Below are 20,124 nucleotides of genomic sequence, written 5' to 3' on the forward strand. Positions count from 1 at the left end.
ATATATCTTATTTTTGTTTTGTTTTTTAAAACACTTGTTTTTCTGGGATGTTTGAATATAATGCTACTCAGAGGCACAAGAGTTGAGAGAGGTGCCAAATCCTAACCACAAGACCCCCAGGGAAAAGGCACAAGAGTTGAATCTTAAATCTTACATGTGGTTGTTTGCCAGTTCCTTTCTCAAAATTGATACGTAACAAAAACTGATTCAGCTGGAAATATCAGTAAGGTAGAAATATCCCTGAGTTGTAGGTCCCTACTGTTTCATAAATGATTGTCAAACTGTTGTGGATTCCTACATGAGTGCTTTTACCTTTAATACCTGTTTGAGAAAATACGCAAAGACCAAAAACTACTTTGAGTTCTGTAACTGTTTTGAATGAACTATTTAAGTGCATTTAATCATAACACTGTTTATCTGTGCTTTCTTTGAAAGTAGTTCAGATAATCCTGGGTGCCATATGGATTGTCAGACCCCTTGCAAAACTAGAGAGTCCACCAGGGGCTGGCACAGTGGTATTGGGAATCGGAAACCACTGCTTTGGATGGAGGAAGTCTTAGAGTACCAGGATCAGGGACAGACACATGGTCTTGGTGGGTGTTAAAATTTGCAATGCAGTATTGGAATAAATGCAATACGCTTATACCTACTACCCTTTTCCATCTGCTTCTGGCAAGGCAGTGAGACTTCTTTTCATACTTTTTGGTATAAGCTATGTATACTACCTTCATGGCACAGTGCAGGCAGTTTTTCCCGTTTATAAAGTACTTTCTTTTAGTTTTAAAAAATTTAAGCAATTTGGTCTTTCCTGCCTTCTCATTTCTTCAGAAATATGCCTGTTACAGGAGGTGAGGCAAATCTATTTGATTCTTTTGAAATAGTTTTGGAATTTTTGATATATGGAATTTTGGTAGTTTATGCTTCGTTTTTATCTTTTAATGGTGTATTTCATATTTTTTTTCTGTTCTTGAATATACAGAAAAATGTATGCTCATCACTTAACCAGTTTTAATGTGTTGATAAATTGCTCCCCATTAAAGCCAGTTGAGATCACATTGTTTGGCATTCTTTTTTTTTTTTCAATCACACAACTCATCTTAGTTTACTTTTTGTGTCATTAAAAAGTCTTTGTAGGATGTGCACGGTGGCTCACACCTATGATCCCAGCATTTTGTGAGGCTGAAGTTGGAGAATTTATTAAGGCCAGGAGTTCAAGGCTGCAGTGAGCTATGACTGCCACTGCATTCCAGCCTGGGTGACAGAACAGGACCCTGATTCTTTTTTTATTGAGAGGCAGTCTTGCTCTGTTGCTCAGGCTTGGAGTGCAGTGGCCCGATCTCAGCTCACTGCAACCTCTGCCTCCCGGATTCAAGCAGTTCTCCTGCCTCAGCCTCCCGGGTAGCTGGGATTACAGGCATGTGCCACCATGTCTGGCTAATTTTTGTAATTTTAGTAGAGACGGGTTTTCTCCATGTTGGCCAGGCTGGTCTTGAACTCCTGACTTCAGGTGATCCGCCTGCCTTGGCCTCCCAAAGTGCTGGGATTACAGGTGTGAGCCACTGCGCCCGGCCTAGGACCCTGATTCTTTAAAAACAACAACAACAACAACAACAACAACAACAACAACAATAAAAATGGTCTTTGTAAAAATTTTTAAATGGCAAAAAAAATTGGCTTACCATCATGGCTGATAAATGAGGAATGCTGAAAGTTCAAACGGTTTTTTTTATATATATATATAATGTATATATATAAAATTATATATAAATGTATATATAAATAAATATATAAAATGATCTAAGTTTATCATTTATCTCTGGGAGTTAGTCACTGTTCAAGTCAGTTTCTAGGTTTTAAAAAATTTTTTTATAGAGACAGGGTCTCACTCTGTTGCCCTGGTCGGAGTGCAGTGGTGCAATCATAGCTCATTGTAACTTGAAACTCCTTGGCTCAAGCAATCCTCCTGTGTCAGCCCTCCCAAGTAGCTGGGACTACAGGTGGGTGCCACCATGCCTGGCTCTCTCTGCAAGACAGGATCTTGCTATGTTGCCCAGATTGGTATTGTTGGAAATCTTACTCAGATTTACGGTTTACTTGGCCTCAAGTGATCCTTCTGCCTTGTCCTCCCAAAGTGCTGGGATTACAGGCATGAGCCACTGCACCTGGTCAAGTTCTAGTTATTTTGCTGTTTCCTACGTTGCCTTTTCTCAAATTAATCTGCTTCTTGGTATATTATTATAGCTTCAAGTTTTTTTTCTTTCTAAAATATTCACTAATTCACATTTCAATACTAATGATTAGGATAAAGATGGTGATAGAGCAGTTCACCATGCAGCTTTTGGAGATGAAGGGGCTGTTATAGAAGTACTACATCGAGGTAGTGCTGATTTGAATGCTCGAAACAAGCGCCGACAGACACCACTTCATATTGCTGTCAATAAAGGTCATCTTCAAGTTGTGAAGACTTTATTGGACTTTGGCTGTCATCCCAGTCTCCAGGTAAAACCTTTAAAGAAACACATCCTGCAGGTATTGCTAGGATCCTATTAAAGGGAAACATTAAGTTCTATGGTAAGCATTCCTTTGTTACCGTTCTCATATGTCATAGTAAATGATACCAAAGGTGTAAGATGTTACAAAATTGGCAGCTATTTCTTTTTTAAAAAGTTTTTTTTTTTTTTTTTTAAGGAAAATGCCAATAGATTGGGTTTTGATTGGGCAGGGAGAATGGGGACTTCTTTGTAAAAATATCAGCTTATGAATGGATTTAACTTTATTGATCATGACAGTGAGCCTCAACAGCTTAAAGAAGTATAATAGGCTATATTTCATAATAGTTACTTCATAACTTTAAATTATTTTAATCATAGCTTTTATTGTAGCTTAGGGACTTTGAATAGTCGTTAGTGTAATCTTCAGAGATTTCTGTTTTGGAAAATGTATAGGATTTTAGAGTTGATTTACAGTAGGATCTAATTTTTGAAGCAATGGTTGCCTAAGAAATGATTATCCCCAGCTACAGTTTTATAACCAGATAAATTAAACCACAAATATATAGAAAATGTAGTTCTGTGTCCATTATCTACTTAGTTTGGTTACTAAGCAACTTGTCTTTTGTGCACCTGTTTGATTAAAGTTTCTATACTTAGTAATTTTGTAGCTCCTGAATCTAATTTGCCAACTTTTAGGTTCCTTAACCGAATAGGCTTGAAACAACATATTATTTTTAAATAAAAATGTTCCCTGAAATACTATTTGAATATGTAAAACATAATTTGTTTCCATTGGAAACTCAATAATGATTTTTTAAAAAGTAGGGCAGTGGTTAGAATCATAAGCTGCTTGTAGTTTAGATAATTTACAGCATCCAGGAATTGGTTGCTGGATTGGATAGATCTCAGAGAAGAAATAAAGAACAGTAGTAGTGGGAATGAGGGCTTGAGAAGAACTGAAAGAATATATTTTGTTCAGCTAGATAATTATTAGAAATTAAGGTTTTTGAAGTACAGCTGTTTTGGAACTGTTGGGATCTACAGTATGTCCTTGTAAGTGGGAGGCAGGATTGGAGGATGAGGGAAGAATTGGGGGGGTGTTAATCTGTAAGGAGAGGTGATTTATACCTGCTGACGTTTTTTGTCTGAAATGGGAGACAAGTTCATCTGTTGAGAGTGGCGGGTAGAGAAAGAGTAATTGAGAAGAGTGATAAGGACTTGGGGACCTGCAGAAGGGTGTTCCAATCATGTTAGAAGCCCGTTTCAGGTTGAACACTACAGATTTTTAGTGCCACCAGATACAGGAGTAGAAGGTAGATGGTAGATGGTTGGATTGAACTTGGGTTAGGAATTCTTTTTTTTTTTTTTTTTTTGAGGCAGGGTCTTGCTCTGTTGCCCAGGCTGAAATTCAGTGACGTGATCATGGCTCATTGCAGTCTCGACCTTCAGAGCCCACCTCAGCCTCCCGAGTAGCTGAGACTACAGGTGTGAGCTGCCATGCCTGGCTAATTTTTTGTAGAAATGCCCAGGTTGGTCTCAAACTTCTGGGCTCAAGCAGTCTTCCTGCTCCCACCTCCCAAAGTCCTGGGATTACCGGTGTGAGCCACCATGCCTAGCAGGAATTCTTTATGTAGGTGGATGAATATATTCCTGGGATTAGCAAACATTTTCTATATTGGGCACAGATAATAGTGGCTTATTGGCTTTTGCCACAACTATCTAACTCTCATTGCAGAATGAAAGCAGCCATAGATAATACATAAATGAATGGGTGTGGCTGTGTTCCAATAAAACTTAATTTACAAAAACAGGTGGCTCCAATGTGTAATATCCTGGGATATCATTTTTTCTAGGCTTTGTCCACATGGCTTAGGGGAGCATAGGGCTCTGCCCCATGATGTACAGTCCCTTTCCTCAGCGTTGGAGATGAAGCTGGGTCTGGTGTTTGCACTTTCATATTCCTGTAGCTTCTCAGAATCCTGTGGACAGTGACTGGGGAGACAAACCATGCAGGAAATATGTCTAGTAAAAAAGAATAAAACAAACAAAAAACAAGTGGCAAACTGAACTTGGCAATTGTAGTATATGCTGTAGGCCAGGTTATATATGACTTTACTGAGAATAGCATCTGTGAAACTATGAAATGAATGAAATTTAAATTATTCATGTATGTACATGACTGCTAATGAATAAAAACTTACTGCTAAGTCAGTTGATTAATGTAAAAAGTAGTCAGCTTGAAAAAATGGTAGACTGAGATTGCTAAATTTTAATTTACAATTGTTTTACCTTTGGCTAACTAGCCACTTTGCTGCCCTTTGAAAACGCTTAGATTAATGTTTCTCACCTGTGACTGCACAAGATGTTCATCTGTGGAGCTTTGAAAAATTACTCATGCCTCACTCTCACCTCTAGAGATTTAGTATGGTGAACAGCCTGGACATCAGATTTTTTTTTTCTCTTTTTTTTCCTCTGTACAACAGATTTTAAAAGATCTCCCCAGCAGGTTCTAATGAGCAGCCAAGTTTGAAAACCACCGACTTTCAATTCATTGTTATGGTGTAGGTTTGGTATGGAATTTCAGGGTGTGACAATTAAGGCCATTTTAAACTTATTAAATTTGGGGGGCAGCTTTTTCACTTCACTGGTTTTTGTCATTAGTTATATTTGAGGCTACTTCTTTTCTTTTCTTTTTGCTTTGTAAAGCTTCAGCATGTGCCAGGAGTGGTGGCTCATGCCTGTAATCCCAACACTTTGAGAGGCTCATGTGGGAGGATCACTTGAGCACAGGAGTTCAAGACCAGCATGGGCAACATACTGAGACCCCCATCTCTACAAAAAAAGAACTTTGCCGGGCAAGGTGGCTCACGCCTGTAATCCCAGCACTGTGGGAGGCTGAGGTGGGCAGATCACGAGGTCAGGAGTCTGAGACCAGCCTGGCCAATGTGGTGAAACCCCGTCTCTACTAAAAATACAAAAATTAGATGGGCATGGTGGTGGGTGCCTGTAATCCCAGTTACTTGGGAGGCTGAGGCAGGAGAATCGCTTGAAACCGGAAAGTGGAGGTTGCAGTGGGCTGAGATCACGCTATTGTACTCCAGCCTGAGTGAAAGAGCGAAACTTGGTCTCAAAAAAAAGAAAGAAAAATTCCAGCATGCTTATTTTGTTTTCCAACTAGATTTGAGTATGTCGTTCCTTACTACAATGTGGCCAGTGTTTCTTGCCTGTATTTTTGTTTTTTATATTTTTGGAGATAGAGTCTTGCTCTGTCACCCTGGCTGGAGTGCAGTGGCATGATCATAGCTCACTGGAGCCTTGAACTCCTGGGCTCAAGCCATTCTTCTGCCTCAGCCTCCTGAGTAGCTAGGACTATAGGTGCACACCACCGTGCCCGGGTAATTTTTAAAATTTTTTGTAGGGACAAGGTCTCTATATGTTGCCCAGGTTGGTGTTGAACTCCTGGCCTCTGCTGATCCTCCCGCCTCAGCCTCCCAAAGTGCTAGGGTTACAAACATGAGCCAGCATGCCCGGCCTTTGCCTATATTTTTGTAATTATCACAGAAAGTGCTCTTTTATTGGTATTTGTTGGATGTGGTCTCTGCTTCTGTTTGCTTAGCATTTGGTATAAGTATTACTATTAGATGGGATAATTAATTGAAGAACTAATGAAAGTTTCTTTAAACTTAAAGGATTCTGAAGGTGATACCCCTCTTCATGATGCAATAAGTAAGAAACGTGATGATATCCTAGCAGTTCTTTTGGAAGCTGGAGCAGATGTTACCATCACAAACAATAATGGATTTAATGCTCTGCATCATGCTGCACTAAGGGGAAATCCCAGGTATGTCACCCCTTACTATTTTAGGTTCAATTCAAAAATATTTTCCTACTGTTGATTCTCTTTTTCTGATACTGATGAAGAAATAATTTTGGCTATTTTAGTATTTTAAATCATTTTAAAGTTTTGTGAAAATTATGCCTTTAGTTTTATATGATGATTATTTGGTTGTTAATCTAATACAAATATTATGAAATGATTATTTAAGTTTATATTAAATATGGTTGTAAAATATCAGGAATACTAGTTTCTTTCTAAAGATTTAATTAAAATGCATTTTATTTTGAGATTTATGTTTCTTCAAAATAATTATCTGGGTGTCCTCTAATTTCATGTTGCCATTTGCACGATAATTATTTTTTAAAACTTAAGACTAAATAAATATTAAGTTACCTAATTCCTTATTAATAATGTAATTAGTTATATAAACTTCTAGTGTAGCTATCCCCTCATCCATTGTTACAGCAATAGTATTCTACTGAAAAAAGTATTTGCTGGTTGACATTTGAGAAAGACTCCTTTTGGAGAATCACATTCTTTATGAAGGATCTGCGGTGTCCCACAGAATGGGAAAATGCTTAGCTTTGCTTAATTTAGAGATTTCCATTAACTCACTTTTTGGAACAACTTTACCCTAAGCATTTTAGGAAATTCTGCATTGGATGTCTTCTGTTTATGTTTGAGTCAAACCTGTATACCTGGACTAAGAAAAATCTTCACTTTGATTTTTATTTTGATAATTTTATCTATTCTGAACACTTATTCTTTGGTTCCTTATTGTATTTTTATATCATGTTTCCTTTAGCTTCTTAGGATCACCACTAGAGGGTGACCACAGGAAACAAAAGGATTTTATTGCTACTGCTTATTGGTAACTGTAACAGTGGGTATATATTGTAGGACAAAATGAATGATCATATTTTAGATCACATCTTGATTTTTTTTCCAAATTGCAAATATTTAAACACTTCAGATTTTGGCATTGTGAAGAAGACAGTAGTATTATATTTCCCTGCCCTTCAAACAGAAGATTACGATAGCACTTTCCACATGCCAGCCTCTGCAAAGTGCTTCACATGCATCATCTCACTTAATCCTTTCAACAGCTTTTTGGGGCAGGTGTTAATATCCTCATTTTACACGTGAAGAGTATGAGGCTTATAGAGATGAATTTAATTATTCAAGAACACGTAGCTGATTACTGAAGCAGCTGTAACTTGAGCAAGGTCTAGGTGACTTTAGAATCAACTGTTAAACCACTTTACATCACCTTTTCTGTATTATGGTCTGTCTGTGAAGCAAGACCAAAACACATGGGCAGTGAATGTGTCGATACCTCATTCCTCTTGCTACTTCATTGCTTAGAGTTATCTTTGCTCTCTCACCAATTCTTAACTTCCAACTAGTTGTAAAATTTTACTCATTCTACCAATCCTTCCAACCCATTCCATTCTGTTCCCACTGTTGCTGACCCAATTAAGTACTCACCACATTTACCTAGACTATTATACTATTCTTCTAATTTTTTTCTTTGATTTCAGTCTTTTTCTTGATTTAAATTTTATACATTTACAAATTATCCATTCTGAAAGCATAGGTCTAAATGGCTCTCTTCCCCTGTTTCCCAACTTCAGTTTTTGTCTATTAACATAGAATACAATCTACACACTTTGGCTTGGCATTCAGACCCATATTCTCTGTGTCCTGAGTCTGTTTAACTTTATCTCCTGCTAATCCAATCCCTCAGCCCGCTTTGCCCATCATCTATTCTCCTTTCCTAAAATATGCTGTCTGCTTTCTTCTATTTTTTGGAGCATTTTCTTTCTTTGGGATGCCCCATCCCGCTTCTTTATCTTAACCGTGTTTCTTCTAGAGCTACCTCCTGTGTCATCACTGGAATTATTTTGTTTGCTCTATACTTCCTTGTTCTGTGTTCTTTTTTTTTTTTGAGGCAGAGTCTTGCTCTGTCACCCAGGCTGGAGTGCAGTGGCACGATCTTGGCTCACTGCAAGCTCTGCCTCCTGGGTTCACGCCATTCTCCTGCCTCAGCCTCCCGAGTAGCTGGGACTACAGGCTCCCACCACCATGCCCAGCTAATTTTTTTTGTATTTTTTAGTAGAGACGGGGTTTCACCACGTTAGCCAGGATGGTCTTGATCTCCTGACCTCGTGATCCGCCTGTCTCGGCCTCCCAAAGTGCTGGGATTACAGGCGTGAGCCACCGCGCCCTTCCTCTGTGTTTTTATTTATTGTACTTACTATACTCTGCTTAGTGCTGTTTATTACTATGTGCATTTCTGTCTTTCTCTTAACATTGTGGGCATTCATATTCATCTGTTCATCCTACATATGCTCTGGCTATACAAGGCACTCAATAAATGTTAGTCTTACTTTGACAGCACACTGTTAAATATCACAAGATGTTATATGATCAATTACAAAATGAATTCTGTAGAGAAACTGTGTTAGGAATTCAAACAGCAATTACTTCAGATTACAATGGTCAAAAAGATTTTATTGAGAGAATTTAGGATTTATTGAGGGAATATGAAATCATAAAGTTTAGGATAAACTGAGAATTGAAGTGCTTAGGAAACAAGTATCTTTTAAATGTTTTGAGTTGTTTCATTTTTATTGAGAGTAGGCATAGTATATTCAATAATGCTAAGCCTATACAAGGAAGATAAAATTTACTTTTATTTTTTTCAATTCTTGCATAAATCTTGAGGGTTCCCCTGAAAATTTAAAACAGCACCTCTTCCAACCAGATATTTGGTGCCATGTGACATTTAAAAAAAATGCTTTTATTCTTCAACAAAGTAGTGCTTCAGTTAAAGCTACATGACTTCTTTATTCCTACTTCGTTAAGACATTTTTAGGTAGTTGTGACTATAGATTGCCAGATAGAGTGTGATTTTAATTGGACACTGAAGAGTATCAGATGACACAACTTATATTACCAGTTGTAATTGCAAATTGGGATGTTTTGAATTCTTTTTTTCATATGAAATTTCTTTTTCTTAAGGTTGATTTTTTTCCCCCCTATACTGTCCAGTGATGTCAGAAGACAGAAGGTGCCATTTTTAGTGTACTCGGAATTAAAAATAACAACCAGTCTTTTTGGCCTTTATACTATAGAAAACCAGCAGGGTGTGGTGATTTACATTTGTAATCCCAGCGACTTAGGAGGCTGAGGCAGGAGGATTGCTTGAAGCCAGGAGCTTGAGATCAACCTGGGCAATGTAGCAAGACCCTGTCTCTAAAAAATTAAAAAATTAGGCTGGGCGTGGTGGCTCATGCCTATAATCCCAGCACTTTGGGAGGCCAACGCAGGCAGATCACTTGAGGCTAGGAGTTTGAGACCAGCCTGGCCAACATTGTGAAACGCTGTCTCTACTAAAAATACAAAAATTAGCTGGGTGTAGTGGTGCGCACCTGTAGTTCCAGCTACTCGGGAGGCTGAGACATGAGAATCACCTGAACCCAGGAAGCAGAGGTTGTAGTGAGCTGAGATTGCACCACTGCACTCCAGTCTGGGTTACAGAGCAAGACTCTGTATCAAAAAAAAAAAAAATCAGCTGGGTGTGGCATCACAGACTTTTAGTCTCAGCTACTTGGGAGGCTGAGGCGAGAATATTGCTCGAGCCTAGGAGTTTGAGACTGCAGTGAGGTATGATCGTGCCACTGCACTACAGCCTGAGCAACATAGCAAGACCCTGTCTCTAAAAAAAAAAAAAAAAGAAAGAAAGAAAAGAAAAGAAAACCAGATATAGCACATTGTTATTTCCAGAACCTGATGAAGTGTCTAGATGCCCTATATTTTTGAATACTGTCCTTTGAAGTCTATTTCAAAGGTGCAGATCAATATGAGTCTAGATTTCAAAGCTGATCTTGATGTTTCCTCATAGTATGATAGTAACTGAAACACATTAAGAGAAAAGAGTTACAAAGCCATTTATTGTTGTCTTTTAGAATTGTGGAAGGGAATATAAATTTTCACTATGAGACCCTGAGTACTTTGGTTGTGCTTTATAAAGTTTGGAGCATTTTAAGTAGAAATTACACCATGTTTTAATATAGTTTTGTTTTTTTTAAGAAGTCTTAACTAAGAACAATGCTGTTTGTCTGTTCTGATAGTTAATATTTATAGGCATGTTTTCATCTAGAGTTTAGCTATATTTATCATCTCTTAGTATATAGGTAAAATTTTGGATTTAAAGTAAGAGTAGAAATTATTTCTGCTGATAAAAGTGAAAACTGAATTTCTTTGGAGTAGCATAATCAGCATGTTACTTAGGTACTTTCTGTAAAGATGCTGCATTTTTAGCTAAGTTTTTAGAGCTCCCTTACAGGCATGAAAATAAATTAGTCAGCAGTATTCTCTGCAGAGCTGGCAAAAACAATCGATAGGTATTTTGGAAGTACAGGTAACAATAATATAATTATAAAGTTTATATAGTATTTACGAATTTTTCTTGAATAGAAATTGAATGTGAAAAGTAAACGTAAAATATGAGTGAATCACCTGATGTGACATATGTTGTTTTTAGGTTGGTACTAAGATAATTTCACAGGCGTTTCTTATTTGCTTACTAATTCCCACAAAGACACATATTACAAACCTTACTGAATATGTGAGCAACTCATAGTTTTCCTTCTCGAATGTTGTGATGCTTTTTTTACTTTTTAAATTCTGAAATATGGTCTGTAAACAAGACTATGTTGGCTATTTGAAGATTTGATAAGCTGTACTGTATTTTGGTGTTTAATGCTTTCCTTACAACTGTAAACATGCTGAGTGCTATCTACAAAATATAGCTGAGTCTATTCGGTAATAGGATACTTAGAGTGTGTTTTCTCTAATGTATGCTCATGCATCTACTCTCAAACACCATATGCCTTGTAATACACAAATGTACTTTCTGTGACTGAGATGTAATTAATAGGAGGAAGAAGATCTTGAATGAAGTGGTAAGATATATATTTATATATGTCTCCTTTTGCCCACAGTCTTTTAGAGAATGATGTTCATTTTGAAATGGAGGAGTGGTCAGGAGTTGAGAATGTGTGAACATCTGGGTCTTTAAACTACTCTTGTCTTCAGTAATCTTCATTAATTGCTGAAATGTTTGTCTCTATTAATTAAATAATATTAAATTATCTATAGTTTTATTGCAATCATTAAGAAAATTTTATGGATGTTAGAGTAATTGTCACTTTTTTTCTTTACTTCAGTTTATCCCCACTGAAGGAGAATATTGTGTGTATATTTTTTATAAGGGACAAAGAAGACAGCGAGGAGAGTCATAGTATTTATTGTTAGCAGAGTTCTTCATTTTACAGCTGTGAAAACAAATATGGAGAGGTGAAATATTTCATGACTAAAAGTAGTGATGCTTATAGCATTTTCTTTCTTTTTTGAAGACTAAAAAGCCTTTGATTCAGGGTCAGAAGAACTAGATAACTGTTTTAAGCCTCTCCACAAGATATTCTACAGTATCATCTTTTTCACCTTACCTGCTAACATTCAGGTAAATAGCGGTAAAATTAAAGGCCAATACTATGGAAGATAGTGACTAAACATTTCTAGAGTGTTATATAATGTTACAGTTTTCTTTAATTTAAATATGCACACATCCATGTAAACCACACTGTACAATCCCATTATGTGTTCAGGTGGGTTTTAGGTGACCTTTCCAGATATTTTCTTCCTTTGAAGGAAGTTTTTGTTGTTGTTGTTATTATGAAGCATAGCCTACATTTTATTACCAGTTCTTTTCTGAAGGATAAGAAATTTAATACCAAGAGACCATAATAAGTAAAATTTTTATTTGAAATCCTTAAGTCATCCATACATTTTTCATAAAGCTTTTTATAAACATCTTTAACCATTCTAGCTTTTCCAGGTAGAATTAACAGTAACAAGTTATTTGATTATAATCACAGTCTGCATAATGTAAATAAGTTGAAATTAGTTGACAAGTAATTGATATTCACAAATGAAAACGTTGGTTGTCCCGTAGTAATCAATGCATAGCTACAGCTGGTTGAAGGGGACCAAATCCATTGAAGAGGCGATTTGGTTCCATTTTACCAGCTCTAGCAAAGCATTGTAGTGCTGCTAGTTTGGAATCCAAAACAGTTAAATGCTTTTCATTGGTAAAATTACAGTCATGGACCTTCTACAAGTGTTAGAAATTATCATACCAATGCTTCAGTCACTGAATGTCAAATTTTCCATTTTGAAGTCACTTTCCTACTGTTTTCCTGCGCTTAATGGTTTAAAAATCTTTTCCTTTTAACACATTACTGCATTAAGGAATGATCAATGTAAGTCTTTGTTTTCAACATCTTTGCTTCTTTTTCTTTTTCTAATCTTGTCCACAGCCGAAGTCTTTGCTTAATTCTTACATGTAGACAATAAGCTATTTCAAAACCAATAGTATTTAAAGGAACAAATAGACCTTGATGTATTTTAGAGTAATGTTTTCCATTTATCTCTAGGCAGCAAACCAGATAAATAGTTAAGCTAAAAGGTTGGGGAAGAGTTCTGTTAGTCACCCCCTTCTACTGCCACTGCTTCTTTTAGCATTATAGTTGAGGGCTAATAGCAAATTGTTGATGGGTGTAGGAATATCAGTGGCCTTAAGAAAGTACCTCTGCCCTTTGATTTATAAATAGATCACATGTGTATTCAGTGTATTGCTTGGACTTGTGTCGAAAGGAACTACCATGCATGCCAGTTTTTCTTTGTTTTTGCTTACGTAGTGTTACTAATCATAGCTTAGTAATTTAACCCTTTTAAAGGTCTATTTCCTTGACTAAGTTCTTTGTCATTTTGGGTACAGATTGCCTAGTTACTTCTCATTATCGCCTTAGTAATACATGGTGGTTAGTTACAATCCATGGATACAAGTATTAAAATCTATCGTGTGGATAATACTTGAAAAATCAGAGTAAATTTTTGTTATAATGTGGTTTTACTGTTGATTTCAATGTCTTGAGAGGGGTGTCTTCTTGCATAAAATAAAAGTTTGATAAATTATGATTTGCCTATAAAGTTAAGTGCTCTCAGAGAAATATAGAGTAGAGAAATATTCTTTACAGTTACTATTTTAAAGTGGGAGGTCAACGCTAATTCAGGCAGTATGCAAATTACTCTTATACTAAGTATATTCTGCGTCTGTTGGTTGGTAAGTATCATACTGCTGGTGAAATTAACTACAATTCTTTTTCATCATTTTTTCTAGTAGAAGTGAAACAGGTGTTAAACTGCCTAAACTTAAGTGCTGAAGATAGCAATAACACTGGCTTCTATTTTTACTAGTTATATGGGAGCTGTTTAGCAGATCCAGTTGCTCAAGTGTGCTTTTGGATGGCAGTTCAGTTTCATATACTGGCCATATCGGGGCAAGGAGAGGCCATGGGAAAAAAATAGTACAGCATTTGATAATGTCAGCATCTGTTATCCCTGTCAGGGAGACAGTTGAAATGTTTGAGTTATACCAGTGTCAGCAGATGCCCAGAGTTTAATATGTACTCAGTTAAAAATGAACAGCTGATCTAAGTGATAGATGTGACATTTTAGAGTGATTGAAAATACTCTTAGATAAGTTAAACTCGCAAGCACCAGAATCAGCATATAATTTTACTTTTAAAAATGAATAGCCTGTCATTTTATTTTCTAAGGATTATTTATATAGTCTTAATATTATAGCAAAGAGAGTCTTAGTTGCTAGGATGTTTGAGAAGGATTATTAAACAACTTGTATACCTATAGAATGACCAATATAACTGTTTATTATAAAACACAAGTAGAGTAATACCCTTTGAGTATTTTTGTAGAAGAACCTCTACTTTTGAGGTATATATTTTGAGTTCTTGGTATTTAGGACCTATACAGGTAAACTTACCAAATAGAACATGAATCATTGCCATTCTGTTTTGTGGATGATCAGAAGGGCTATGCTTGTGTGAGTTAAGCTTTGAACTAATTTCTTTGAAAGTGTAGAATTTTAAAATTATGTGCCTTTTATAATTTCCAGTAAACATGCAGTAACACATATGATGCCACGTATAATAGTCATTCTCATTCTTTATAATCTGATAAAATGAAAATCATCTTTGTATTAACTAGTCTTATTAAACAGAAAATGAACTATAGTTAAACTTAGTCATTTCCATTCAATTTCTGATACAAAAAATTTAAAATATTATGCTTTCATACATGTGTAAATATTTCAGTTGAAATAATACTTTTAGTAAGAAATGGTTAGAATATGTGAATATTACTCTTATTTTCTAACTTTGTCATTAGTAGCTTAAAACAGGTACTGCTTATAAATTTTGCTAAGAGCATTATTTGGAATTTTTTATAAATAAAAAAAATTTATAAAAAATTTTTTATAAAATTTTTATTTGCGTGAAATAAAAGTATTTTGATATTTCTAAACAATGGATTGATCAAGTTTAGAGAAATTGAATTGTAATTGCATAGTACAATAAAAACAGTTCTTCGATCTGTATAAATTGGTTCTTGACTATAGTGCTTTCATTTTACATGCCCTCTTTGGAGAAAGCAAATTCGAAGATAATACAGATAATAAATTAATTTCTTTTAAATATTTGGTAGTCTGTTACCAATATACCCTGCTGACTTACAGCTGTGGACCAGAATTTTGTCATTTTTCATGCTTAAATCTTACATTTTAATTAATTTTAAGTTTTAACTTCACATTTAAAGTAGAGATTTGGGTTAAGACCCTGATAAACTTGAGAAGGAAGGACCTGGCCACTATGTTTGTAGCTGTCAAAAAAGAAAGCCTTTTTAAAACAACAAAACTTTTGGTCAGAAATTCCTCTAATATTAATAGATTATACATTTATCAAAATGAGAAGAAATAGCTTATTATGTGAATGAAGCCAGCTTTTAGTATCTTATTTTTCTGTACAAATCAGTGAGCCCTACTAATGAGATATACTTAAGATTAAATTGTGGAGACAGAAAATAGGTCATGTGTATTCCTCATTCTTTTGTGCTAGTAATACTATTTTCCTTTTTGCAGTCAAATTTTAATAATGAGAGTACCTAATTTAAAAATGTAAGATGTATGTTTTAAACTTAGATGATTTAAAAGGAGTTTCATGATAATTGAAATCTACTTCACTGGATCTTCTTTTCCTTCATGAAATAAAAACCTTAGGGATAGTTTCTATCTATCAGTAGTAGATAACCTTTTTTTTTTTTGGTGTTAGTATTGCCAAAGGTCATCTGTTCATGACTAGGTTAATTTACCATATGAAGGTCATTCACGTAGAAAGAAGCAAGAGCTTCTTTTAGCTCAGTTTAATTCTCTCTTGGTGGTTTATTGCCTACCAAAAATACATACTTCTTTACATTCCATAGCATTGTATGTTCATATGGGTACATAAAGAAGTATGTACTCTGAGTAGGTATTACTAAGTTGTTAGCTGTAAAAACATGAAATATTTTCTTATTTGTTAGTGAAACATTCAGCTTACTAATATAGAGCAATGGTAAATCATTTGCAGAGACTAATTTATCGAAGACTAAATTTTGTAACAAGTTTACCTGAAGCATGGCATTAATGGTTCCATATTCTTGGTGGACATAGACATTCCTAAACATTTGACCAGTTATCTGTTGAACTTTGTCCTGGTTTGATTCTTTTTGCAAGAGGTTCATAGAATCAGTGTAGTGTTACAGAGTGTATTTCGGAAACTTAAGATCAGCCTAGTGTTTCTTCAGTCTTCAGAGTGAATTTCTTCTTTCTTTGTAGTCTGCTTCTAGATCCTACAGGTAGATAGTAATTAATTAAATTCAGTTTTTTTTTTTTTACAAACTAGATATCTTACTCAAAACCTAACAAATTAACCAATAAGTATTTCTGATATGGACTCTAGAAGTTGAAACAACGAGGAGAAAAACCAGGATGAGTGTGGGTGAATTGAACTTTTTTAAAGATTATGAATTTTTGTTAGTGTTTTATAAGGTCACAGATAAGAACTCGTGATCATTTGAAAATTTGTCATTCTTTTTTCTTTATTAGTTCCTTACCTGAAGTTTGCACTTTGGTGCTTCTCTTTGGGTTAAATACAAATATGAGTTGAATACAAATTCAAATAGATGTAGAAATAAGTTGTTTTGATTCTTTAATCTTTTTAGTATAAAGGATAACTCAGAATCGTCAACTTTTAGAAAGTATCACTTCAAAGAACTGAAAGGTTTTAGTCTGTGAGCACCTGGGTTTTATTTACCTTGATAATTTAGAATGAAAAGAAATTATAGTTGGTAAGTAGCCTTCAGTTATTGTGGTATTAGAAGGTTAATTTAAAACCTCAAGAAATTTTCAGATTTGGCAAAGGAGGAAAAAAAAGGGCAGGGATAGTAGAATTTCTGCAGCTTGTGATAAAAAGCTAGTGCAGCTTATAGAGAGCAAATCAGAATGTAGCAGTAGATAGCCCAGCACTACAGCAGTTTGAGCAATGCAGCATTAGAATTACACCATGCACGTTCTGATTTATTTTTGTGGCCAATTATTAGTAAGCATTAAAAAGTATTTTATGATCTGCCAAGTTTCTTGGTTGACTAAACCTTGAAATAGAAGCTAATAGTTTTAGAAAATAAGTATACTTTGGAAGCAGGATGTGACTTACTAGAGATGCAAAATCATCACTTAATCTGAAACAATAATGACTAAATCTTTAATAATGTAAATGACAATAATGTATTTGTACATTTTTAAGATATAAAGTTACTGCCATAGTATTTGAACAATATTCCTTTTTACACTACATTAGCTCTTAACTTGAATTGTGAAATTAGGCTATGGTTAGATAGAATTTAATTTAACGAGAACATATATTGAGTCAATAATAGGTAAGCATGCAGAAAGTCATAAGCATCCTTAAAAGTACAGGCCTTATGGTGCTCTGTTACCTGTAAGCTTAGTGTCATGCAGCATTTGCAGCAGGAAGAAAGGTAGTAACCTAGAGAATCACATCAGCAGCAGCCATCTCATCTTGATTGTTCGTTCACTCTATTTGCTGATTCAGCATTTCTTTTCATGAGCCCGGTGAAGGAAGGGGATGTATCAGTGAACACAGAACCTTACCTTTTAAGATAAATTTGAAAAACAAACGAGCAAACAAAAAACAAGCTTACTTTTCCCTCTCCTCCCCTCTTCCCTTTACCAAAAACAAAAACAAAAACAAAAACCACCAACAAAAAAAACTCTAAAATTGAATCAGTGTTGGCCATTTGATTTGGAATGTCATATAACAGTCTTGCACAGTTATGTAGGGAAAGTTAAGCAATCAAAAAAGGTTGCTACGAAGGCCAAGAAAATGAACCTAGCTTGTCAGATGAAATGCTTCAGAAGAGGGGAAAAAGTTGCAGAAGTTAATTTTATAGTCTAAAAAAGACAAAAAAAACAAAACAAAAACAGAACCCAAAACACACCTTACTCCCCCCAAATAACTGTAAACATTCACCCTGTTTTTCTTTGCCCTCCAGAATACATTGGGTTCTTCTGACTTCTTAGGAAATAGTCTGCATCTTTCTTGCTTTTAGATTTTTTTTTTTTTTTTTTTTTTGGTTTTTAGTTTCCAGGATTAAATAGTAGAGCTGTAGTGAAGCTACCTTGTCACATCCAGAGGTCAAGTCTGCAAGCGAGGTCAGAACTTCCACATGGTCACTACGAGGCTAACTTATATTCTTCCTCAGTGACCACTGGCTAAACTGTTACAGCTTTATAGGCAGCTAAGCATTTGAAACATGCACTCCCAGGCAAACAGGCTGTCTTGTGCCTCTCTCTTCCCTGACCATATTTAGTCAACCATAGCAAAAAATAGCCTCTCAGCTGTCGATTGTCGATCCAAAAGCTGAGGAAGCCTCAATCTTGCTTTCTGCCTATTGATTGTTCATCCTGCGGTCCAAACACTGCTTAGCCATTTGTCCTGCCCCCCACTTTTTTTTTGGGGTGGGGGGTAAGCACTGCCAAATAAAGCGGTCTCTCATGTTTCCACTTACATTTCCCAGATTTTCACTGAGCTTGCGCTGAGACTAGGAAAGCCTGATGCACTGTCACTATACTTAGAAGCACTGCAGAGAAAAAAGGAAAGAGGAAAAAAATTACCGTGGCTAGTAGCAAGACAATCTTTAGACAGTTATGGAACAAGTGAAGTCCCTCTGCTGCCAAAATACATTTTATAACCTGATTTTTTGATTGATAAAAAATGTTATGGATGGTGATATGTTACATATCTAAAGGCCTGAAAGGATTTTGTAGGGTTATCTTTAGAGCTAGTTGTTGCCATATACATGCTTTTAAAGTTTATTGAATAGTATTTGAATGGAAAATGTATAGAAATGATAGGTAAGACCTGTATATTGGTGGTGGAGAGACATCATTAAGGGAGAAGAAAGTAGTATGTAAATAAAATCTTGGAAGTGCTACTTAAAACAATTCACTGTCAATTTCAGTTAATTTTTTTTATAATGCTTTGGTAAAAAACAGGGTCCAGTATGCTTTTGAGTAATTATACAAGTATTCAAATGCATTTTATTATGAATTCTACTTTATATTCAAATGTGTAGTGTTTTTGCTGTCCCTTCTACATTGTCATGTTTCTCTAATTTTCTGAAGTGACTTTTAGGCATGATCATTGCACACTTTACACAGATTGAAATAGTCATTAACCTGTCTATAACTCTATTACATAGTATGTGACTCAGAGGTGAAAATACTTTTGTTTTAAATTTTAATAGCATATTCACAATAGATTTTGATATTGAAATTTTTTTAATCAAAGAGAAAAAATATTAAAACATGAAATCCAGTAAACCTGTGGAGATATAGTTTAAGATCTCACATAAAAATGCAGAAGAGAAACCAGCTATACCTTGTTTTTTAATCCAAATATGTCCTCTTAAGAAATAAGAAAAACTATTACGAGTTTTCTGAGCTTACTCACCTACGGAAGTTTGTCCTTCACATTCTTGTTGTCTTTAGCATTTAATATCGTAGCAGTTTAATTATTTTGAATGTCTATTTTAAAACAGTGACATAAGGAATACTTCTTTAGATATTGGGCAATTTTAAACAGCTTTCCTAGATATTGAAATAATTTTACTCATATTATGAGAAGATAACATGTCTCAGAGTATAAAGTAGGTTAATTTTCAGTTTTCTCAAGTACCCCATTTTGTTAATGATTTTGTAGCAGTGAAAGTACTTATTTTTTAAGCAAACACTTACATAATGTGTTATGTGCCAGGTTCTCTTTCTAAGCCCTTTATAAATATTAACTCATTTAATTTTCATAACAACCCTATAAAGTAGGATTTGTGATTCTTCTCACATTTTACAGATGAGGAAACTGAGGCACAGAGTTAAGTAATCTGCTGAAGTCACTAGCCATTGTGGCTAGAGCCAGAATTTGAACTCAGATAATTTGGTTTCAGACTGGGAGCTCTTCACCACTATGCCACATTGCTCCTCAGATTTGTGATAATGAAATGAGTTAGGAAATTATTCCTCTTGGGAACAAAACCATGCATCAAATATATATTGCCAATATCTTTGCCTCAGTATATTCAGAAAGATGATTACTTGATTATTTGTTTATTCATTTCTTCCATTCAACAAAACTTTGAGTTCCCTATACTAGGTATACGAAGTATACCTTTTTGATCAAAATGTGTTCAGTTTTATAGTAACCTGCTTTTAGCATGCCCAAAAGAACTACTGGCAGTTGATCAATTTTCTTAATA

The 20,124-nt window shown here is 35.2% G+C and overlaps 1 protein-coding gene, 1 long non-coding RNA gene and 3 other non-coding genes across 5 annotated transcripts in view; 2 read left to right on the top strand and 3 right to left on the bottom strand.

Annotated features, from left to right (window-relative positions):
- The window catches only part of MIB1 (MIB E3 ubiquitin protein ligase 1), a 131,659-nt gene that overhangs the window by 72,997 nt on the left and 38,538 nt on the right, over window positions 1-20,124 (top strand). The window contains exons 11-12 of the mRNA XM_004059232.5: window positions 2,302-2,499; window positions 6,182-6,333. Coding sequence (XP_004059280.1) covers window positions 2,302-2,499; window positions 6,182-6,333 — 350 coding nt within the window. The remainder of the gene's footprint in view (window positions 1-2,301; window positions 2,500-6,181; window positions 6,334-20,124) is intronic.
- Window positions 4,310-4,514, top strand: LOC115931469 (small nucleolar RNA SNORA73 family). The gene has a single exon (XR_004067954.1). It is a non-coding gene; the product is annotated as a small nucleolar RNA SNORA73 family (small nucleolar RNA).
- Window positions 12,356-12,443, bottom strand: MIR133A (microRNA mir-133a). The gene has a single exon (NR_106209.1). It is a non-coding gene; the product is annotated as a microRNA mir-133a (primary transcript).
- On the bottom strand, window positions 15,560-19,545 carry LOC129528364 (uncharacterized). The gene is made up of 2 exons (XR_010131276.1): window positions 17,290-19,545; window positions 15,560-16,143 (listed from the first exon to the last, which is right to left on the bottom strand). It is a non-coding gene; the product is annotated as an uncharacterized lncRNA (long non-coding RNA).
- MIR1 (microRNA mir-1) lies at window positions 15,692-15,802 on the bottom strand. The gene has a single exon (NR_106291.1). It is a non-coding gene; the product is annotated as a microRNA mir-1 (primary transcript).

Source organism: Gorilla gorilla, chromosome 17, assembly GCF_029281585.2.
Source record: "Gorilla gorilla gorilla isolate KB3781 chromosome 17, NHGRI_mGorGor1-v2.1_pri, whole genome shotgun sequence".
In the NCBI taxonomy this organism is placed as follows: domain Eukaryota; kingdom Metazoa; phylum Chordata; class Mammalia; order Primates; family Hominidae; genus Gorilla; species Gorilla gorilla.